Source organism: Macrobrachium rosenbergii, chromosome 7, assembly GCF_040412425.1.
Source record: "Macrobrachium rosenbergii isolate ZJJX-2024 chromosome 7, ASM4041242v1, whole genome shotgun sequence".
Lineage (NCBI taxonomy): Eukaryota > Metazoa > Arthropoda > Malacostraca > Decapoda > Palaemonidae > Macrobrachium > Macrobrachium rosenbergii.
In genome coordinates this window covers 9,934,979-9,960,332 of record NC_089747.1, presented here as the reverse complement: position 1 = coordinate 9,960,332, position 25,354 = coordinate 9,934,979, and the positions used below count along the sequence as shown (strand labels likewise).

The 25,354-nt window shown below is 35.9% G+C and overlaps 1 protein-coding gene across 2 annotated transcripts in view; it reads right to left on the bottom strand.

Annotated features, from left to right (window-relative positions):
* The window catches only part of Nak (Numb-associated kinase), a 94,823-nt gene that overhangs the window by 50,218 nt on the left and 19,251 nt on the right, over positions 1-25,354 (bottom strand). For both annotated transcript variants that reach the window (XM_067106498.1, XM_067106499.1), the window contains exons 8-11: positions 24,547-24,760; positions 15,622-15,933; positions 1,516-1,882; positions 126-225 (exon numbers count right to left, since the gene is read on the bottom strand). In XM_067106498.1, coding sequence (XP_066962599.1) covers positions 126-225; positions 1,516-1,882; positions 15,622-15,933; positions 24,547-24,760 — 993 coding nt within the window. The remainder of the gene's footprint in view (positions 1-125; positions 226-1,515; positions 1,883-15,621; positions 15,934-24,546; positions 24,761-25,354) is intronic.

Genomic DNA, 25,354 nt, shown 5'->3' with positions numbered 1-25,354 from the left:
TAATAACTGCAGTACTAGTATCAAGGTTACTTTTTAAGGGATTACAGAAAGAATATAAAACACAAAACTACCTAAAACTAACTGACCAGTAATCTGTAGTAGGACATAAAAGAAATATTTCTTACATGTGATCCTTCAGTATTTGGTGGGACATCATCTTTCTCAGCTGATCTTACTGATGCTTCAAAAGGTGCCAAGAACTGTGTAGTTTCACTGGCAAATGTTCTGAAATCAAAAGAACATGAGTATCAAATGTAACTAATGTATCATGATCAAACCCAGTACATTTTTTTTTTGCATAATACTCAATAATGTTTTAACCGAATTTAACTGAAGTTTAAAGCACAGGAAATAACCTTTTTGTATCAATACTGAGATATCTGAAAATTTGGAACTCAAATGTCCACCTCTCTTCTTGCTCTACAACAATGCATGGCATTGCAAACATTTAAGTGTAGTGAAAATGCTTTATACCAATGACTGATTGGTTTAGTTTTTAACAATGAAAATTCAAAAGCAAGATTTACTTAAGCTAACAAAACAGTTTCTGTCTCTAAGACTCATTACTATTCAATTTGCTCAAATTCCTGCACCAAATCACATTGCAATTTGTAACAGAAAGAAAAAATTGTATAGTTTAGGGAGCAGATATGGAAATGGTATTTGCATAAATATTTAACAAACAGAAAATCAACTGCAATTCAATCCCAGTAATTCTGTGAAGTTGTACTAACAACAACTGGTATCTGAAGACTAAGATGATCAGATGTGTTCTTTAAATATGAGGATAAAATACAATCCTTTTCTTGAGAGTAAAAATTCACATATTGTTCAATATACACTTAAACTGTAAACAAAGTGAAATAAAAACTTTTATGGACTATACTGTACTATATGAAAAAACAACAACAAATGTGAAACTGTCAAAACCCATTGTTAAATACCACCATTATGATAATTCTTTGACAGGCTACCATTTTAGAAGCGATACATTTTTTATAATGTCTAAAATTAAATGTTAGGTCAAGTTAGGCAAAGTATGGATTTGTTTAGGCTAGGAGCTACAGTATGTGGAACAGCAGGTTGCTGAAATATACATTGTTACTTATCAGATGACCAGACCCTAAAGCATCTGATAACGTGACGTGCTACTGTCTGACCATTTGTATGCGTTCTTTTGGCAAAATCACAACACTTTTGAAATTCAAACTTATCCTCAATACCCTACTTCAGCAGACAGCATAGAATAACACGACTATGGGACAATGCTCACCAGTGTCCGTGCTTTATGTAATGCAATTACTGTAGGAATATGTAAATGTGCATAAAGTATGTGCATACACTGTATTTAAATTCTATATGATCTGTGATCAAATAATCCAAGAGTTTCTGATGACACACTGGCTTGGAATGAAGCAATTCAAAGGTTTTCATTCAGTTATACAATCACAATTTCTCAACTACTGTACTCCAATTTTGATACATATAATCTCCTAAAATTAAGGACGAACTTACTTGTTAAAGGCGGAGGTATCAGAAACATTTCTACGATGGACCCGTGGATGTTGTGGGAATGTGGGAGATGCCTGTGAGGGTTGGTTTTGCTGCTGCTGTTGTTGCTGCTGGTGACTAAGCGCAGCTGTATCACTCTCACACTTGACCAACCCTGAAGTTCCACTCACCCCTCCAGGCAATGAACCTGCTGCACCTGGGACAATGGCAGCCCCACCACCAATGGACCCCTGGCTTAATGAGAGTGACTGGGGACCACTACCGATACTTCCTGAGGGAGGGAGGAATAATCCCTCTACACTGCTACTCATGGAGTGAGGACCACACATACCCACGTCCCCCTCACCTTCCCGAAATGGATCTGGGTAGCCTGATGGTGAAAGTTATTATATGACAGCAAATAAAATAAAAAAGGTAAAAAGGCAAATACAAAACATAAAATAACAACTTCGAAATGAATAAAAATAACATAAAAGCAAATTTACACATGTACAACTCAACAAAATTCCTTTCATATGAGTAAAATCATAAACCACTACTTGGGAAACTATTTTCAAACTTTTGCAGGCAATATACACTGGTAACTTAATGCAATTCAACGTACTGGATACATCTGAGTATGGAAAAATAGTCTGGTAAGCATGCTCAACAAGAGGATATTGAAATAGATGTGACTGTCTAACACAGTAAGGTGGCTTCTTTGCTTCCAGGGTAATTGACACATCACACCCGACTTTTCCACCTATCTTCCACCCACTTGAATATTTAGTGTGCAATTATCTGCCTTGTGTAAGGAGACTGCACTCCATATTACAACATGACTTTTTATGTCTGTCCTAAATCAGTGGATAGTAACCCTCTGAGATAACCTAGCACAGGTGTGTCTTTACTGTACTTGTCTTGAGTGTGTTTTCACTGTGATAAATTTCCTCTTTTCTACAAATAAATTTGAAATCAAACTACTGTATTGCTAGGTTCTTCTTTAACACTGAATATAATAATCTTTTAAATGCAGATTTATTCAATATTTGTAGACCTTATAAAGGGCGTCCATTTTCGGGTACATTTCAGGGTAAATTCGTTGACTACAAGTCCAATCAAACATTTGTTTTTTTTATCACCTTCAAAAAATATTGTACATATTTTATATTCCACCCAGTCCCAATGTAAGAGAGATCTAGTTTCACAAAATTCCTCATTTAAGAAACCACAAAAGTCTAAGAGCAAAATATTGGGCATATATAAAATATGGGCCTAGCCGTAGCAAAGGAAAAGGCGATAGGCTAGGTAACACTTAAAAAAAGTAGTTGAGACATTCAAAGCTTTAAACTGTACTTGGAATGGTTGTTATGCATTGTACCACTGTAACACTTCATATCATGATATCCAACATATACTTTTGTTCAAAATAAACATATGCTAATGAAAAAATTCCATATTTAAATCTTTTTTGTTTTCTGATTGTAGGAACATTGTTCATATTAATAACTTTACTTTACAGCACCTGTATGTACATGCCTTTCTCTGTTGCTGAGAACTACAATACTATACCTTGAAATTCATTCTTGAAGAAACAAAATATTCATAAGGACCTGTAGTTAACAAATTTGCCCTGACACATCTGAAAAATAACTTCCTTTATATGGCCCACAAATAATAAGGATTTTGACATAAATGAGCATGATATTCATTATCAAACAAATTTGGCAACAGTTTGATAACAGCTTCATCCATTTGTAAGAAAAAATGTAGCTCAGTGAAAACATAACTACTGTACAGAATAATTCAGCAAAAAAAATCTTACACTAAACTAGCCTAGTGTAAGACAGTCACTATGCAGCAAATTATGCAGAACACAAAAGATAACAATCTCATATGAGGTTCAGGCTCTTTATGAGGAAGGCAACCACACTAAAAATTAAAGTCAGTAAGAGAAATGTACAGAGCAGGCCAGTTACCCTGGACACAAAGAAGTCCCTTTAAAATTATTAGGCACATATGAATTGGTTGACCATTATGTCTAGCAAACTTACCAGATTATTCTGTTAAATACATGATTTTTAATTTTCTGGACTCAAGACATATAGGTTTTAGTAATGAAATCCAGTAAGTTGAAGTTTGTCAGGCTAAAGTACCATTGTAAGAGCAAGCATATTCCTTTTCTATATCTGATCATTACAAACTTTTCAAAATAATTTCCTAGAGGAAAAATTGCTTATACACAAAAAATCACGTCCTACCTACAATAGTTTCGATAGGAGTACAGTACTTAAAAAATAAATTTTTTTTATTTTGCCATTTTCTGAAAACTTTAATTTCAATGAAGAAACAAGAGGTAGGCGACTGAAATATTATCGATTTTCCATATTATTTCATATGGTATCTATTAATTATAATATTAAATTAAAAAAATTTTGGGACTAACTTTTTCTAAATGCAAAAATTAAAAATTTGTACATAAATATACTTCAGACTTCAAAATTTTGGGGATTTTCTTACTTTTATAAGAACACTTGTTCAATTCTGTCAAATAAAAATTTTAAGAAAATCCCTTCAATCATATGATCAAAATCTGAATTCATATTATAAGGAGGCCTCATGCCACTGATGCACACCCAAAGATATGCCCAAATACATAAAACATGCATCACAAACTCAATTGTTAAAGGCAAAACGTTGTGCTAAGGAAAAAGTGAATGCAAAAGGCTATGCACATACAAATCCATGCCATTCTACAATACTTTCAAATATAATCCATAAAGCATCAGATTCCTGGTCAATAGCTACTTGTTAGCAAGAAGCAAAATGTAAAATATGAGTTTAGAGTTGACACATGAATTATATTCCCATTCCTAACTGAGGTAAGTAATATACATGTGTGCAAAGTTGACTGATTTCTTTCAAAATTCTACAAAACCCAAGGTGAGGATATCTAATAGATCTTAACTATGATTTGTAGTGGGCAACACACAGAATTTGACATAGTTTTGATGTTCCACAGGCATAAAACCAACTAATTTCCTCATGTGATGGAAGAGACTGCCTACCATCAAGGGAATCCCCATCTCACTTGCCAAACATTCTTGTTCCTTGACTCTGACTGCAAACCAGTAATATACACCAATTGGAATGCCTATGGTAAGGACATTGCTAGTAAAAAATAGAGGCCTACATTTATGAATAACAAATGCTCAACAGCCACTTACGAGGAACTCAAAGGTCTGCATAGTTCTCCAGCTGTTAAGTCATCCACTTGGGTAATCTCCCAGATGTTAATAAATATTTAAAATCTGGCTGAGACCTATGGAGCTTGATAATATTTACAAGCACTTGTACAAAATCAAGTAAATCACCAGGAGTGTAAAATATTAATATTAAGTGTGAACGTGGAATTATGAAAGATGATGGCAACTAAGTGATCCTCTAACTACCATGAAATTGCAGCCTAACTGTTGGCCCTAATTGCTAATCACACAAGTCTATGTCTACACAGGTTCAAGATGACTTTGTCATCTCAGCTACTGAAATTTCCTTGGCCTTCCACCTCTGCTACTCATAAGTCTGGCAGACACAACACCCCTCTCCCCTTCATCTCCTCTGCCATACAATAGATAACTCAAGACACTGTTTGCTTAATTATGCAAACAAAACAAAAACGAAAACCAAAATTATAGGTTAAATATATGAAATGATTTAAAGTTTCTGTATCAGAAGATTTACAGCAGGTTTAATTAAATAAAGTTCCATGAATGATTGTTCTGTGTACGCTCGATGTGTAAGCCTAGCCTACTGGCTAGCCTGCATGTGTACTTGTGCACCAAGCCCATACTGTCTCTCTCTCTCTCTCTCTCTATGTGTACTTAATACAGTAATGTAAATATAACATTTTTCAGTCTGTCTGTGCATACATATACAAAAATGTATGCATTGCAATAAATAAATATGAATAAAATATTGTGTGACTGTGAGAGAGAGAGAGAGAGAGAGAGAGAGAGAGAGAGAGAGAGAGAGAGATGCACATGCAGGGTGCTACCTAAGCACACACAAGCTAGGTTTACACACTGATTTTAGACACAACACAATAGTTTATGCAATTTCATTTAATTAAACTTCCTAAAAATCTTATTCTAATATAACTATGTTTATTATTTTTCCTTCATTTGCAAAGTTAAGCACTAATAAATTCAGTCAACAACTGAGGTATCCCTTGGGGGTGGAAATGCTGGAGAGGAAAGGGAGGAGCGACTAACTTCTTTCTTATCGACCAATTCTATTACTGACTGAGTTTTAGGAATAGAACTTGGTCGCTTAAATAAGGGGTGTCAGTGACTGAAAGCTAATTAAGCTTTAATAAAAATGAAACAGACAGAATCAGCAAATGGAGCCCTTCCAAAAAAATACTACAAAGATTCACAACTTACTGAAATTCCATGAAGGGAGATGAAAGTTCATCTTGTAAAAAAACACACACACACACACACATGTGAAGGCAATCTGGGAGAACATTATTGAGTTGACAATACAGCTGTGCAAGAGAAACAGTGTAGGAAGTTGGCTGCATGGAGCAGTGCATTCTCTCCACAACAACAGTGCAACTTGGCTTAGTTCTACGTGAAATAAAGCAACTTAATGGTTAGAAAGTTGTTAATGAACAACCCAGTTACGGAAAAATGAGACGAGACGATTAGGAGCATTCCTTGGAATCTAGTATATCCTTGTTGACACAAGCAGTGAATTATGTAACTAGATGTTAGTAAATTCCTGAGGTGTGAGTGCTTATTGCTCCATAAAGATTTTTACCATCAAACTGGGAGGGCTTCGACGAGAATTGTCACCCCATCAGGTTGAAACCATTCATAGTAACCAATCAGTGTCTTTCTTTGTATAGGTTAAGCATTCCTCTTCACTCATTGTTTACAACAATCATTTAGATTCTTCTCTAGTTCTGTCTCCAATCTCTCTTTCATCACAATTTTAAATTCTTAGCATCAATTCTCTAATTTTCTGTAGTGTATTCACTTTTGGAAAGTTGTACAATTTTCCTGCTAAACTTCTATTCCAGATAAGTCACTGTTTGAATTTAATTCCATCAATTCACTGAAATTACAGGTTCATTCAATTTCTTGTAATAAGACTATAACAACTTTACAAAGTATTTTTACAAAAGTTTACAGAAAGCTCAAATAGCTGCTCTTTGAAGAGCTTATAACAACAGTTCAATTACTGAATTATAAATGCCAAATAAACAGGTAGAGTAATTTGCAATAATTCTTTCCATGTATCTGTCTTCACAAGTGCACTGATTGCTGGTGAATCATTTTCTCCCTTTCTGGTGTCATAGTGCAAAGATAATGCACTAGTCTCACAAACTGAGTGACCAGCATTACAGTCCATATCCAGACAAAGATAGATAATTTGGCAAGTTCCCTTAAAATTTAGTATGTCATTGTTAACCTAAACAATTATTTACAATCCTACCAATCAGTCAATGGTTGTGGGTTGTGGCTGGAGAGAGAGAGAGAGAGAGAGAGAGAGAGAGAGAGAGAGAGAGAGAGAGAGAGAGAGAGAGAGAGAGAGATGATGGCTATAAAGTACTATGTCAAATGCTTTCCATCAAAACTTGAGGGTCTCAGTGAGATAATCCTCAACCCACAGGGGTGAATCCATTCTTAATAAATTTTCTTCCTCTAAGTGACAATTTAACTCCAAAAGCAATCATGTAAGGAATAGTGCAAAATTGTGTTCAATAAACGAAATGTGGCGCCTTAAATCTTTGAAAGGTAAGTAACAAAATGAACAGAAAACTTTCAGAAAGGAGTCTTAGAACTGCTGGTTTACAAACTCATTTCTATTCTTTAAACTTGTGCATATGATGTTCTTTGCACTTGTGAGTGGACTTACAATATTACCAAGGATTGCAACAGTTGCTGTAACATTAGCGGCATCTCAACTATCGGAAAAATTGATTTACAGACATTTTTTCAAAGGAAAAACCTGCCATTTGTGGATGTCTGCTCAGCTTGCAGGTGGACAAAAATGACCACCTAGAACTTGTATAGGATTGTTACACGTGTGCATTCCAAAGGGAAAGCGCTAATTGGACAAATCTCTTGCTCAAGAGCATCTCTGCTAAATTGTCTTATGCTTCTTTGTATGTTTTGGCAATTCTTATGCAAATAATCAAGTCATTATGTCCCCTAAGACAAATGTAAAGCCAGCAAGGCAAAGAAAGATAAAACAACAACAGAGATTTAAAGACAAATAATAGCAAGATCTGAAAATAATGTCCTAGTAGTTGGTCTGCTGAAGGCATTTGGGGTATCAAAACAAACAGTTTCTTCTATAATAAAACATAAAGCAGCCATCAAATCAACTGATGTTGCTAAGGGAGTCATCAAATCAACTGATGTTGCTAAGGGAGTCAAAGTTATTACCAAAAGACGGGCTTAGATTATTGTACTATTGGAGAAGTTGTGGATTTGGATAAATGAAAAACAGTTAGTTGGCAACACTATTTCTGAGGCCATCATTTACAAGAAGAAAAAGCAAGTGCATGTTGATTTCTTGAAAACCACTATTGGAATGAGTGCTGATAATGGTACTACTCAAGAGTTCAAAGCCAGTCATGTGTGGTCTGAGGAATTCAAGATGAGAAATGGCAAACAGCGTGGTGAGGCATGAGGAGACTGCCAGTTCTGGTAAAAATGCTGCTGAGGAACTTAGGTATATCTACCTAACCAAGAAATTTTTTTTAATGAAAGGGTGAATGAAGTACTTTACCCTACCATCAAAAAACACCTTGAGGAACAATTACCTCTCTCGAGGCCCTTCTTGTGCTGAACAGAACTCCTGCTCATCCTCCAGGTTTGGAGGCTAAGTTGCTACAGGAGTTCAATTTTACAAGGGTGGGATTCTTGCCAACTAACGTGACCCCTTTAATTCAGCCCATGGACCGGCAGGTCATCTCTAATTTCAAGAAACTATACCAAAGCACTATTCTGGAGGCACTTCTAAGTGGTCTCTGGTACACAGCTGACCCTAAGAGAGTTCTGGAAGAAACATTTCAACATCCTCCAGTATATAAACCTTATAGACAAAGCCTGGCAAGAAGTCTCTTACTGGACACTGAATTCTGCCTGGAGGAAACTGTGGCCAGATGCTACAACAGAGACTCTTTGAAGGTTTTGAGGCTAAGCCTGTTGTATAGGATATTTCTACGGGGAAGTCCATGAGCTTGGAGGTATGTAATGATGATGTGGAGGAGATCGTGGAGGAGCAAAAGGCAGAGCTCAACACAGAAGAACTGCAAGATCTTGAGAGAGAGCAGCAACAAATGGCAGCTGAGGAACTGTTTTCAAAAGGAGGAGGAAGAGGAGGAAGGAAGAAACGAGTGCCAAATGAGGGGAACTGCCAAGTTTCACGGAAAAATATCACTCAGATAAAGCTGTAGCAAACTGTGTTATAAACCTGTTGAAAAACAATGCCATGCCTCACTTCACAGAAATTTCAAAATGTAGGCAACAATGGACATCATTAGACAAGTTTTTATTAAGAGAAAAACTCAGTGAACCTGTGGAAGAAAACACCATAAGGAGAGAAAAGAAACGACTCCAGAAGCACAGGTGACTGCCATTTTTACAGGACACTTCTTCCCAAACAATATCATCTCCTCCCCCTCCTCTTCAATTTCAATGCACATGTCAGCTTTCCTAAGTACAGGTAAAGTGAGAATAATCTTTATATGCTTTGGTTTTTTGAATGATTCTGCATGCTAAGCTTGCTGGATTCGAAAATGCTACTATTTTTGTATTTTTTTGAGTATGGAATGGATTAGTCCCACTTACATTATTCCTTAACGGAAAAGTTCAGTCAATTTACAGAAATTTGTGGACAACCTTCTGGAACAGGCATGTCTGCTTAACGAGGTTCCACTGTATGTGCTTTTCACACATTTTTTGTGGTTTGCAAAGGCATGTGCCATGGTCATGTGTCTACTGGAATGATGAGATTACTATACAAGCATTTGCTTATGTCCATATTATTTAATATATTAAATAGTTTGCTACTCCAAAATTTGATACCATGTAATTATTGACCTTGTCTCAAAAGATCTGTGGTAGTTGCATGGCAATAGTGAACTCTAGGCACTGACATAATAATAATATAAAGGTACAAGTGTTCTGTTAGAAAGACAGCATTTCTATAGAGCCAATTTGAACATTTATAATAACTCTTTGCCACATGCAATACTGCAAACATATTTTATTTTGTGGGCACAGGATTTCATCATGTAAGTTAAGAGTCTGCAAAAATTGAACATGGCCTTTGTGAACCTCACTGCTACTGTACGTTTACCACGCTGGACATGGCTTTCAAGGAGGGACAGTGATGCTTGCCTATACCCTAGCATAGTTTAAACGCCAGGTTCCTATATACAGTATTTGTAACAGCTTTACCAACTTTACCTGTCCATCTAATAATTTTATACCCCTGGCCATCTTAGTGGCAGAAACCCACCCCCTCTAATTAAAACCGTACTTCTAATTCTACAGGCAACACTGAAAGGTAGCCCATCTGGACATAAAAAATCAGATTTTTACGAGCAACTCAGGTACAAGGTGGGGATAGTGCTATCTCCCATCATGACCTATTTCTTTTGTTCACAACCAAACTCACATGTTCTTCAAACCAGTAGGGTGAGAAGGGATTTTATACTTGAAGAATGTGGGTTTTATTCTAGCCTAGTTCTCAGGTAAGTCTATTGCTTGATTCTGCCAAAACTACTCGAGTAAAAACGTTTATAATATCACCTAACTAAACCAGAACAGCCAAGGGATGACTATTTGAATTACAGAAGTCCCCGGTTATCGGTGGGGGTTCTGTTCTGAGGGTGTGATGATAACTGAAAATTGGCAATTTTCGGGGCTTATTGGCGCCGAAAATCGCTGATTTTCGGTTATCGGCATCTCTGCTAGGTATGTATCAGCACCAATACCCAATTATTGGCGCTGAAAAGTGTAAATCACCAATTTTTGGCACCGAAAATTGCCAATTTTCGTTGCTAGACAAGCACCGTAAAACAGGATCACCGTTAACTGAGCCCGCCTTTAACAGGGACTGCCTGTACTTAGACAATACAAAATGTCCCTGTGTTTATGTAATTGCTTATATATTACAAAATGATCTTATCAAACACAATGCTATATGTATCACTGAAGGTAAAAGAATGTTGCAAGTTAAAATCTTAGTACATCAAATTTTAAAAGAAGTTACAATAGCTTACTAGTTTTTAGCTATCATTTTTAATGTATTTTTTGGAAACTTGATAATTATACTATTAGCTAGGCATCTCAAATACCAAAGTCTCTGGATTTTCTAGGGTGCCACAGTAGCTAGAGTTTATTGTAAATGGTTGGTTAGTTAAAATAGACTGATTAACAAGCAAGGGATAAAATGGGGCACAGGGAAAGGTACATGAATAGAGCCAGGCGAAGGACTATCAGCAAAGAGATGTTGGAGAAGCACCAAATGGAGGATGAAGATTGCATACGCACAAATAAAGAAAGGAGAATGTTTTGATCTTCTGTAAATAGATGAGAGCTGAAAAGAAGAAACTTGGGAGCCAGGCATGGATGGAGACATAGAAACTAACTGGAAAACTCTCAACTCCTCCTTAACATTTCCTAACCCACATGTAAATGGAATACAAAAAACCATTTAAACACGAGTTTTTCCATTAATTTCAATGCAAGGTTTGCAATTTTACATGTAAGGAATTCATGACGTGTCTCTTTTAATATTTAAAAAGCATAACTTGATCATTTGAATCTACACGACAAACTCTAATCAATATGAACCCATAAAACAAATTAAAGCAAATTAATCCCTAAACTGTAACATGATGTTCATTCAGTAACAACCCTATTTGTTGTACAACTTACAGTGTGACTTTTATGATAATCAGTAGTTTGCACTGCATTCTGTATTCAGCTTTTGTACTTTCCCTTTGGCCTCTTCCTACTTGGCAGTACAACTTCAAAATTATCTTGCCAATTTTCACATCTCACTTCATAATAAACCCCAAGTGTCTAGTAACTCAGTGGTCTCAAACAATTTTTCAAATACTAATTTAGTAACATGAACAATAATTCAGTACACTGCGAATCCAGAATGCATCAGCCACAGTATCAAGCCCCTGGAAATTGAAACATGCACAAAGAAAAAACAATGGAGGTGTTTACTGCTACTCACAAAAACATTGATACCAGGATGCTGGTGGCATTCGACAAAAGGATGGAAGAACCAGAAATGTTTGAGATACAATTGGCATATGCTTGAAAACAAATTTCAACTTGTCACAACATCACAGTAGATGGAACATTAAAAAAAAGAAAGGGAGGAAAATTTAAATGAAGTACTAAAATAAATCTGACAATTTCTCACAAAGGCAGACAGAAGAGGATTGATAGTATGTGTTGGATACAGCGCTCATGGGAGGTCCTAGTTCATAAGGTGATGACAGTCTGACCTTAATTTGCTTGAGCAAATAGCTGTTGCAATGAAAGTACTTGAATTTCTGTACAAATGACCTAATTTTCCCATTTGCTATTTTCACACTACTCACTCTGCATAAAGAGTGTTTAGCTAATAAAAATGCGTGTACAGTTGTATTGTATTATTAATGACATACTTTTCTTTAACAAAATAGCCTCCCTATTGCTGTAATTGTAAGGTGTGTGTTCCTAACCTCTGAACATAAACATGGTGAAATGTACATTACTTCCAAACTGAAGCTATTTAATGGGAATATTAACCACATACATGACCAAAATTTACTAAAATTTTGTGATTATTTTCAAAATTCAATATTTATTACAATTAAACTTTCCAAAGTCATATACACCAGATGCATTGGCTACATTTTAATATCATCTCCTCCTCCTCCAATGCCATGCAATGAAAACGACACCTGTGAAATTCTGACAAAATATATAATTCATCAGTTAAATTATCCTTTGGTTACTATTCATAACAAGAAAGAAAATTGACGATATCATTAGCAAGTAACTAACAACCTACACTTTCATTACATAGTAAAGTTTAGGTTTAGTCATCTTTTCTGTAATTTGGCTTCACTCCTGTTCCAGCCTAAACCTGGGTGTTACCTGAGGTGAATATAGCCTATTTACTCAATTTTACACAGCAGAACTGGATACTTTTGAGTATCTAAATATGACTCCTACACAGAGTTGGTTTTCCTGATAAAACCGACTAATAGGAAGCGTATACCAAATGCATTAGCTGTCATTAATAAAACACTGCTACAACAGAGGCTTGCTGTAACAGGATACTGTCTTGTAGCTATTAGGACTAAGTATCAGCCAGTTGAGAAAAATTCTGTTATCAATGTCACAATATCATATACATACTCGTAATAGTAAGAGAGCCATATTCCCAAATTCTAATTGGCCTTCCTGCCAGAGCACACACAAAACCAGGCACTGCAAGAAAGTGGTGAGCAAAGCTTGGAGAAAGAGTATGGGAAAGTGTTACTGTTCAAAAGCTCAAGATGAATAGAAAAATAGTCTCCAAATACACTTACATACTTCATACATATATATTAATGTTCAGCTCTACATCGACTTTATACAGGTAAATATAATTATATATATTTGTAAATGTGACACAAATTAAGAATGAGGGTTCTTCTGGAGTCTGCTGTAGCAAACAACTACAGTAATGGAAGGCAGTTAGACTGAGTTCCTCCATTAAAGAGGATGTCTTCTGTATTACAAAGTTTAACCACATCACAACAGGTATATTTCTAGGCTCTCATAGAGCTGGCCCAAAAGAATTTCTTAAATGCATTAAAAAAAAAAATGCAAAATTAAAGTGGTTGAACTGCAGGTGGGAAGAGACCAAAGGGATCAACTTAAAAGTACATGTCTGAAAGCAATGCAACCAGGGGCTCAAGGAATGCAACTGTTAACTTTCAGCACTGTCTACAGTGCACTGCACAGGACATACGAAGATGGTATCATCCCCACAGGAAGAGATTAGAATGTTTATGTTTCACTCAGTGAAAAATAAGAGTTATCAATGAAGTTGCCAAAAACAAAACATCATGGCTGTTCAAGATATTACAATTTATATGCATTCTTCAAGTCCTCATAAAACATTAAAAAAAATTCCAATATACCACAAGAAATACACTGCAGGCATTGATTAAAGTTTTGTGTATCTAACAAATCAATTTTTAATTCCCAAACTGGCATGCTATAAGGTGTATGAGGTTTGAGAGACAGGCGACTGCAAATTATCATGCAAAGAAGCAAATCATGAGGGTATTATAAAGGACAACTCTCTGACAATGAGCAGCAGATTTTGAAATGAAAACCCTCTTTATGCCATCCTCTCTGATCAAGTTGGACAATGGGCAATACTAAACTACTACTTATTCTAGGAAGCATAGGGAGGGATTCTTTCTCATTCTGACCATGTGACATAAGTCAGGAGGTGAAGCAAGTCGACAAACTTGTCTATTAGACTTTTGAACCTTCCACACTGTATGACTGGCCCTATTTACAAGAAACTAAAAAAACTGTGTTGGACTGAAAATGTTACAATTACTTACTACATCTCTAGTCTAACCAAGGGAGTTTTAAAAATGGGATAATATGACACACCTTACAGGCCATGGAAAGCCAATTCCTTAATATTAATTACCCATAAATGAAGGGCCAGTGAATAAACAATAGGACTTGAAGATGCCTATAATGAACCAAAATGTTGCAGTAGACAATCATATTTAGAGCTTTAGCAGAAAACATAGCAGCACACCCAAGTTATAAGGATGCTATCTAATAGAAGCAGAATTAGGAAAGCCTAAAGAAGAAAGGTGTAAAAGAAAACACTGTCACAATTGGCCCTTCTTTTATTGGTAACTTGAGTATTTTAATATTAAAATCTTTGGACATCTGAACACGTTTGCATTTAAGTACAGGTAAGATATTTTCTTATCTATATCATATATTAAGAATGAGCAATTATTGCTTTCTTTCCCTTATGAGCACATCAAAATTGAAAACAGAGAGAAATACTTTAGGTAATATATAAATGTACAATAACTTGCTGTTAGCTACCATCAGGAATAAAAATATAGTAATAGCAACAGCTATTTCTTATCTTAAGAGTAATAAAACCCCAACTCTTGAGCAAAGTCAATGGAGCAATTATTGCTAAAATCAATAACAATAACATAGGACTACACAACACACAGTGTCAAAAAACAAAAAGCAGCTGTCAGTTGCAAACAAGGCCGCTAGAATGGAAAACCTAAGCTATTAGCATTTGGCACAGTAGGACCTCTATTTGAGTGAGAGGTAGTTGTTATACCCGAATTACTTTGATGCAAAGCTACAGTCCGAGGGAAAATGAGATTATTGTTACTCATCATTCTGGGAGGCAGATTGGTTAGCTGCTGAGGCTGTGGCAGCTGTGGTCGTGGTCCTTGATTTCCCCATGGACTAGTTACTATGTTGTTGTTAACAAAGCCAAAATTATTGTTAGTACAAATACTAGATGTTAAGGCCATCCCATGACCAATCCTGTAGGGCTGTTGAGGTCTTACTGAATGCATTCCTTGCGGGCAAGCATAAGTTAGTTCTGATCGCATATTATTAGCTAATGCAGCACCATACTGTCCCCCAGAGTGATTAGTGTCATACATTTTCAGAATCTGAGCATTTTGTATGTTTTGCCTATTACCCACTCCTGCAACTGTTTTGACATCAGTAAAACTAAGGAGATCATCCTCGGATGAGCTTACTGCAGCTCCTTCTGTCTCAAGTTTAGCACTGGTGATAGAGCCAGCCATAACATTGTGAGGCTTACTTATATGTGATAAAGTGTGACCTCTCGTCAGAGGAGGATGATGGACACTTTCCCTCCACCTCATGCCCTTAACGTCCTGATTACCACCAGCATGCACATCTTCAAAAAATCCCACAGAAGAACTAGACGTGGAAAAGGGTGAATGACAAAGCGAAGTAGAAGGCGAGACAGAAGAGAAAAGATCAGAGGAAGATGAAACCGCTGACGGAGGATTACCTGATGTTGGAAAAAATGCCTCCAACGATCCGGAACTCTGCTGAGAGCTTAAATTAGGATGTTGACTGCCACCAGCACCTGCTGCACCAGAAGATGCTGTAGTTCCAGCAGCTGATGACCCAAACTGACTAGTGGGGAATGACTGTTGAACTGGTGGGAATGCATCAGAACCAAACAAAGCAGCTGGTGGAAAAGCTGTATTAGGACTATACTGTTGTGTTTGCTGCTGATGTTGCATCTGCTGTGGCTGTTGTTGCTGGGATGTGTGTTGTGCACCACCTTCATTTGATGCGGCAATATTTCTCTTTAATGCTGAAAAATAAATAACTATTCAATAAAATGTTCCAAGTAAAATGATACAGTAATACTTCGAACTTACGCGAGGTTAGGTTCCAGAACCCCTCACAAGAGGCGAAGTTTTGCGTAAGTTTGGTACGGTCTCTAAAAGATGCTAATACGTACAGTAAATGCTTATTTCTAGAGCTTCAACCCTAAATATGACAAAATCATGCTCTCAAAGCATTTTAATTTCATTTAAAAGTTAGCTTAATACCATACTGTAATTCATATTTCATTACAGTACAGAGAGAGAGAGAGAGAGAGAGAGAGAGTTGTCCTTACGTTAAGAGAGTGAAATTGTTTATGAATTATTCTGGAGAAAGACAGAACATCATGACATGAGAGAGAGAGAGAGAGAGAGAGAGAGAGAGAGAGAGAGAGAGAGAGAGAGAGAGAGAGAGAGAGAGAGAGAGAGAGAGAGAGAGAGAGAGATTGTCCTTACGTTAAGAGAGTGAAATTGTTTATGAATTATTCCGGAGAAAGACAGAACAACATGAGAGAGAGAGAGAGAGAGAGAGAGAGAGAGAGAGAGAGAGAGAGAGAGAGAGAGATTGACGTTAAGAGAGAGAAATTGTTTATGAATTATTCGAGGAGAAAGACAGAACAACATGAGAGAGAGAGAGAGAGAGAGAGAGAGAGAGAGAGAGAGAGAGAGAGAGAGAGAGAGATTTTTCAGTACATAAACTCTGACAATCTGCAGCAAGCACTCCCCTTCATGTCATATGTCAAGTTAATTGACAGTTACCACCCATCTCCTCACTCGAAGTCGACAAGAAAAGAATGGGAAAACCCTAGTATGATAAGTATTTGTTTTAAAATTGTATATAATTTACTATACATGTGCAAAAAGTTGTAATCACTATAGCATGAAAAATATGAAAAAAAATTAATAACAAAGTAATGTCACGTTTATCTATGCATAAAAAACCTCTCTCTTATCTCACTGGAGAGAGAGAGAGAGAGAGAGAGAGAGAGAGAGAGAGAGAGAGAGAGAAATACAACTCGTACATCAAAGAAAATATGTATTGAAGTGGAGAGAGGGAGAGAGAGAATGTTTACAACACAGCTGTTTTGTGATTTTGATTGATTTTACTGTATTTTAACTAATGTATGCTAGTATCACACAGTATTTACATACAAAAATAAAAATAATGTAAATTTTACACGAAAAAGCATGAAATGTTATAAATTATTTCAAAAATTAAACATAACCACTTCTGCAGGGTTTCTTGAGGATTCTGGAAATGTCGAGTGTCTGAGAAAAAATCGCGTATGCCAATTAGTTAGGTTCCAATGAAAAGTTTGCGTGTCTGTGAATTCGCTCAACTCGAACCGCTTAACATCGAGGTATTACTGTACTCTGTTTAATTAAAGGAAAACTCTTAAACTACATTTCCTGTTATGTCAGTGTAGAAAGCCAGAAGAAATAAAAACACAAATCTTCAAGTAAGTAGCATCTATGCCGACTAGTCTAAAATAACTTGACAGTTACTTCAAATATGATGACTAGGGAGTAATACAACCTTACTTGCGAGCATATGACATCCCTCCCCTATGTGACCATTCTCACACCACTGGACATGACATCAGTAACCTTTTGCCACGAAGCATTACCAACAAAGGTGGATGGATCTGTATTTACCATGGTATGAACTAGCCTCCTTGGTAATACCTTAATAACAAAGCTTTAATGACACTACTGTACACTAGTTTTTCAAACAACACATCATTCATAATTATCCCACATCCAATGTACTGATTATCTCCTGACTAAAAGTCTTTTGTCTACCAGCTTTGCTACCTACAGCAATAGGTGAGAGCAAACCATATTCTTCAATGCTTGTGTCTTCTAACTGTGAGGTAGTGAGAATGAGGGGATAGGTGGTGTGAACAGACTATACCTGATGAGTTTGTATAGAAAATCTAGCTTTGTATTATAGAAAGACGATAACTTTGTATTATAAAAAAACTCTTACAATCCCACAATTCATAGCTAGCTAGAATTTCAACTTCGGCAGGAGGCCTAGGTTCTAGGTGTCATGGTTTTATTCAAGTGTACATAAGATCTGGGACGGCACTGAGACAGTGTGTCATACAATGACTTGGTTAAATCATAGGGTTATTCAAAAGGAATTAAAAGCCCACATAGTAAAACTTCAAGGAGCTTGATTTTAACAGGTGTGATGGCAAATCTGGAATCAAGCCTTCCTTAGTTTTGCTGATGGATAAAATTCTGAAGTTTTCATGCAGCTTAGTAACAGAAAGGTGAAATTGGGAGTACAAACTTTGCCACTACATGAAGGGCACTGCAAATGGATCCTCCTCCAAAGGCACCATAAAAGTGCTGTTTGATTTAACATCTTTACCAGCACAAGTAGGCCAAGGCAAAAGGACAATGGGAATAAAAATGCCAAACAAATTATATAAGGTGAAAAACATTGAATGGTGTACAGCAATAAGAAGAAACAGAGAACCAAAGCCAAAAATGAAATAAATAACTTAACCCTTAAACGCCTGTTGGACGTTTTAAACGTCGATCCAAAATTGTCTGTCGAATGCGAAAGGGCGTTGCAAGCGTCGACTGAAAATCTTTTTTAAATATTCGCGGAAAAATAATTGTAGGCCTAGTTTGCGGAAGATTTCAAATCCCAGCGCCTCGGCGGATGCTGGGAGTTCACGGATCCAGCTGTTGTTTTGTTTCTGGCGTCACCCAGACGCGCATGCGTGAATTTCCCCATCTCATCAGAGAGCATCAGATCAGCACCTTGAGAGCGATATTTTGCGCAGACATGTTTTGTTGAACTTTTGCCAGTGTTAGCGTATTCGTGCTGCAACAGAATGTTTGCAGAGATGTCACAAAGGCGTCAGGACCGTGAAAGGCGCATACTGCCTGTCGGAAGTGGCGTGTGGCGAGTTTTAGACTGGGATGCTGGAGAAGGACCCAGCATCAAAGTGAATTTTAACATTCGGTCAACTTTGACTTGACCGAATTGATCAAAACACGCATACGTAAGCCATAATTATTACATTCGAGTAACAATCAATCATTTACCTTCATTTGCAACAAACGGAAAGTCTCTAGCACAATATTTAGAATTTTGGTGAATTTTTGAAAAAAAAATTTTCCTCCGCTCCGCCTTGCGAACTCCGCTGAAAATCCTGTCATTTCTTGCGTCAGCTTTGCCGTAATTTTTCGCCCGTCCTTTCATATTATTAGTTACATAGTGTGTTATACATCAAAATGTGCGCAATTTCATGTAGAATACAACAAAAATATATCATTCATTTAGCTCTTCACAGTGTTTTAATATTTACATCGAAATCACGATAACTGACAAAATTTTAACATTCGGTCAACATTTCGACCGAAATGATCGAAAAACGCATCCGTAAGCCATAATTATTACATTCGAGTAACAATCAATCATTTACCTTCATTTTGCAACAAGCGGAAAGTCTCTAGCACAATATTTAGAATTTTGGTGAATTTTTAAAAAAAATTTTCCTCCGCTCTGCTGTAGCGCAAACTCCGATGAAAATCCTGTCATTTCTTGCGTCAGCTTGCTGTAATTTTTTCGTCGTTTCATATTATTCGTTACATAGTGTTATACATCAAAATGTAATTTCATGTAGAATACAACAAAAAATATATCATTCTTTTAGCTCTTCACAGTTTTTTAATATTTACATCGAAATCAAGATAACTGACAAAATTTTAACATTCGGTCAACTTTGATTCGTCCGAAATGATAAAAAAACGCATTCGTAAGCCATAATTATTACATTCGAGTAACAATCAATCATTTACCTTCATTTTGCAACAAACGGAAAGTCTCTAGCATATTATTTAGATTTTTGGTGGAAAAAAAAAAAAAAAAAAAAAAAAAAAAAAATTCCTTCACTCCGCGCGCGCGTACTCTGCTGAAAATCCTAGCATTTCTTGCGTCAGCTTGCCGTAATTTTTTCGCCGTTTCATATTATTGTTACATAGTGTTATACATCAAAATGTGAGTAATTTCATGTAGAATACAAAAAAATATGTCATTCCTTTAACTCTTCACAGTTTTTAATATTTTCGCTGAAATCACGATAACTGACAAAATTTTAACATTCAGTCAACTTTGATTGGACCGAAATGATTGAAAAACGCATCCGTAAGCCATAATTATTACATTCGAGTAACAATCAATCATTTACCTTCATTTTGCAACAAATGGAAAGTCTCTAGCACATTATTTAGATTTTGGTGAATTTTTGAAAAAAAAAGCTCATGGCGTATTCGCTGAAAATCCTAGCATTTCTTCGTCAGCTTGCCGTAATTTTTTCGCCGATTCATATTATTCGTTACATAAAGTGTTATATATCAAAATGTGCGAAATTTCATGTAGAATACAACAAAAAATATGTCATTCCTTTAGCTCTTCACAGTTTTTTTAATATTTTTGCCGAAACCACGATAACTGACAAAATTTTAACATTCGTTCAACTTTGATTTGACAAAATGATCGAAAAACGCATCTGTAAGCCATAATTATTACATTCGAGTAACAATCAATCATTTACCTTCATTTTGCAACAAGCGGAAAGTCTCTAGCACATTATTTAGATTTTTTGGTGAAAAAAAAAAAAAAAAAAAAAAATTTTCCTTCGCTCCGTGCGCGTACTCCGCTGAAAATCCTAGCATTTCTTGCGTCAGCCTGCCGTAATTTTTTCGCCATTTCATATTATTAGTTACATAAAATGTTATACATCAAAATGTGTGAAATTTCATGTAGAATACAACAAAAAATATGTCATTCCTTTAGCTCTTCACAGTTTTTTAATATTTTTGCCAAAATCACGATAACTGACAAAATTTTAACATTCGGTCAACTTTGACTCGACCGAAATGATCGAAAAACGCATCCGTAAGCCATAATTATTACATTCGAGTAACAATCAATCATTTACCTTCATTTTGTAACAAACGGAAAGTCTCTAGCACAATATTTAGATTTTTGGTGAATTTTTGAAAAAAAAATTTTCCTTCGATCCGCGCACGCAGACTCCGCTGAAAATCCTGTCATTTCTTGCGTCCGCTTGCCGTAATTTTTTCGCCATTTCATATTATTCGTTACATAAAGTGTTATACATCAAAATGTGCGCAATTTCATGTAGAATACAACAAAAAATATATAATTCCTTTAGCTCTTCACAGTTTTTATATTTACATCGAAATAACGATAAATAGAAAAAAATCAACCTTGTCAACTTTAACTTTCGATCGAAATGGTTCAGAAATGCAACTGTAAGCTAAAAACGTACAGGCTAGTAATATTCAATCAATTTCCTTCATTTTTGGCACAATTGGAAAGTCTCTAGAACAATATTTTGATTTTTGGTGAATTTTGAAAAAACTTTTTTCGTCCATGGCGTTATGAATTCATGCATCATTTGTGATAATATTTTCTCTGTGTTGCTTTAATTGTTTTACAATCTGTTATATACCAAAATCATCGCAATTTAGTGTACTATACAACTAAAAAAAATTAACTCATTAGCTTCAACCGATTTCCTTTACAGCGATTTGTATACAATTATATACGAGTTTTTTTTTCGCTGTCATATATTCCAATATTTATATATGATAATATTTTTTTATTTCTGATGTTGCATACTAAACTTCAGGCAATGAGAAAAAAGGAGCCAAAAATGAACTCTTAATCTTGAAAACTAAAGCGCTGTGATTTTTTAAAAAACTTTTTCCGCTTCAGCGCTACCTCTCGGAGGCTGCCGGCATACAGGGAGATGTTTTTGAAAATAGGGCTTCGGCGTTAAAGGGTTAAGGAAACACTTGTACAAAGAATGAAGCTCGATCAGAACATGGCAAGGGAAAAAAAAGTTACATTTAGAGCCCATACACACAAGAAGCAAAAAACCCAAACCAGACACTGTGTGAACAGGAAAAGCACAGGTATTTGATTAAACAGGAAACTTTCATGGCTTTCATCCTACAGGGTAAAGTAAGCAAAAAAACATTGAGTAGTAAGCTACTAAAGAGTAACACAGCAACACAACAGTTGCCATCTGAAAAGTAACTCACTTGAATAGCTCATGAAATAAACATACCATGCACAAGATGAGAATGAAATGGAAGTGCACTGAAAATTAAATCACGTTCCTGGCACATCATTAAATATGTTAGAATGCTCATAGGGTCCTGAGAGAGGAGCAGTATGTATGACACATTATTAAACAAGTTAGAATGCCATTAAGTCCTTGAGAGCAGCAAATATATTTATGCAAATACATCAATGTATACCTCTGTATAAATACAATAAAGTTATTCTGCCAGAATCTGGAAGATGCTTAAGTATGCCTGTTTAACATTTTTTAAATGCTTTGTTTCAAGTAATGTGGTGTTCAAAGCTACTTTATTATTAATGTTGGTAAAAACAAACATTCTTAGTTATATGAACATAATTTATAATTAGCCTGAACTGCAATTTAGGAATGAGGACCTAAACCTAACACACAAGCTTGTGAGGAGAACAGTAGACATGGATGCAAAGTCTGATCCTTATAGACAATGTAGAGTGAAGCAAATGATAACATCGAAAATCCATTTAGCTTCTGTAAACCTAGGATGCAACTCCTGATATTACACGTGCCAAAGCCCCAAGGCTTTAATTAAAGGCATGCATTTCAAAAACACACACCTCCATGATTGGAAATTTGTTTAATTGGAAATTTGCTAATTTAACAACTGGATTTACCGTAATTACAAAATAATACATTATGAAAGCCATAAAGGAATGATTAACCTATAACAAACAGCATGTAAGTCTGTCATCCTGAACCCCTGATTTTTCCAGCAAAACCAGAGGCATCTCTTAATGGTCACCATCAAACCAAGGGAGCAATGAAACTTCCCTGAGATGGAGAATTGGGCCTGGTAAGCATGTCCCCCTAGATCCAAGGTACCGAGGAAGTCCTAAAAACTGATCATCGGAAGACCCAAAATCCTGAAGCAATTGTTTAACCCTTTTGCTTACCTAAGTCTAATTTAAATGTCATCCCTTCAAGTCCTTTGCATACTGATGACTTACAGAAAAAAAAGCACAAAGAATAAGACAACATGAGGATAATTTTCAGAGCATTCATGATATTTTTCATAGTTTAAGTTTTATTCTATTAATTATGTCATTTATCTTTTTACTATACATATGTAACAGGCATGTTTATAAGTTTTGTATAGTTTTAGATTCTTATTCTATAATTACATTTCTTATATTTTTTCTGCATATGCACAAGAGAGAGAGAGAGAGAGAGAGAGAGAGAGAGAGAGAGAGAGAGAGAGAGAGAGAGAGAGAGAGAGAGAGAGAAGATGAATACTTGCTTGTCATTCATTTTTATCATTTTCCTTGGAATAATTACAACGTTGGCATTGCAAAATCTCCGTAATTTATCTGGGTAATTTATCTTTATCGTAAAGAGTTTTTTAGCAACTATCTTTTTGGGGGGAGGAAAATGCAAGGTTTTCTTGTATCATTACTTCTACTCATTATTCCATCTACATAAAAGTTATTTTAGAGGGCTTTTTACATTACTGTACAGAACAATCATTAAGCTGCAAAATGAAACAAAACTGAGTAGTCTACCTTGAAAATTGTCAGAGCTACGCATCTCTGAACAAAAGAAGGTATAAATATTTTTATGCTTACCACTCAAGTCTCTGCCACTTCTCACAGACCTAACTGTTTATAATAGTTATAAGCGAAAGGGTTAAGAATCCAGTACTGAGTACCATTAACAACACCTTGATAGATGGGACAGAAAGCACCGTCTTTCCCAAGGGAGAGGTATTGAAGCCAGGAAGACAAGAGGCAGGCATTGCTCTAAAGAACTCAAAACCAATGGGGAAGAGCAAGTGATTATGAAACAGGGCAAACATCTACTACAGACTTACCCTAATTCCCCTCATGTCCCTCATGCAGAGAAAATTTGGCTGTTTGGCCAAGCACTTGGGCAGTTTCAGCCATTCACTGCTTAAGGTGAAAAGAGAGAGCTGGAGTGGTTAGACAGCAAGATGGAAAAAAGGAAATGGGAACAGAAGTAAATTAAAACGTTAAAAAGTGACCTTACAGGACACAAAAAAGGACACTGTGCCACCACTTTACTGAATATGAGAATAAAAATATTTACAAGTAAACCATTCTAGTATACTGCACATGGAAAAACACAAAAATGGAATTAATATCAGACCACTGTAACTAACACAGCACAAGTTTGACCATACAGGAGTCATACAGAGGAATAAGAAATGTTGGCTTGTATTAGCTTGGTGTATGTTTTAAGAATTTTCACTTTAAACTCTTCGAGTCAGGGTGACCGCATGTTTCACATGGAATAGACTAATAATGAGGAATAAAGAAATGTTACATACAAAAGTCTGGGCACATTCAGTTGAGCAGAACAAGTTGGTGAACTAGACTGAACTAGATATTTTCCTAGTACAGTACATGGAAATGAGGCAATATATGATGAATTGGTTCGTGATGAAACAAAGTACTGTAAGATAAAATTTAAACAGACAATATGCCTTACCTTGTGTATTCTGAAGTGGGAGACCAAGAGGAAGTGCTCCTCCAGCAGCAGAAATTGTTGATGGATGTTGGGAAGCCTTTGGACGTTGCCGAGGAGCAACAGACGTACTTTCTATCACTGGGCCTGTTGCTACTCTACTAATCTTTACTGAGGACTGCTGTTCGCGATCACTGACCATCTGACATAACTGGTCTAGTGATGGTACAGTTACATTCTGGTGGGAAGGAAATTTAAAATATTGAAATAATCATTGTAAATTAAGAAGTCTTAGCATTTCTAAAATCACACAATTCAAGTTGTGCTGTGAATCTAAAGTCACTCTACTCTAATGATGAGTATTTTTTGACAAGAAAAACTACATTAACTTCACAAACTAACCCATTTACAACAGCAGAGAGCTTCCTTTCATTTCCTTGTAAAATGTTTAATTTTCCCTATGATTCTAATTAAATATTCACTAATTCCTATTTATAATCAAGAGACAAATTTCCAATTAGGGTGATATCTCTAGATCAGCATAGGAAACTACAGAATCATAAAAAAACATAGAAAGATTATAATAGCATCTTTTATTGTATACTTTTATTCTATAGTCTGGTTAGTGTATCTTGTACATAGATGGAGGAACGAAGCCTCTACTTTATTTACTATCATCGAGGAGTAAAAATTTAGATCAGGTAAATTTTAATTAAGGTCAACGAAATCAAAAGTCACAAATTATCCCAGATATTTTTGAAACCTGAAAAGCAGGCTACTTCATTTTAGTATTTGCAGTACGTACAGAGAACTGCAGTGTGGAATGGGAACT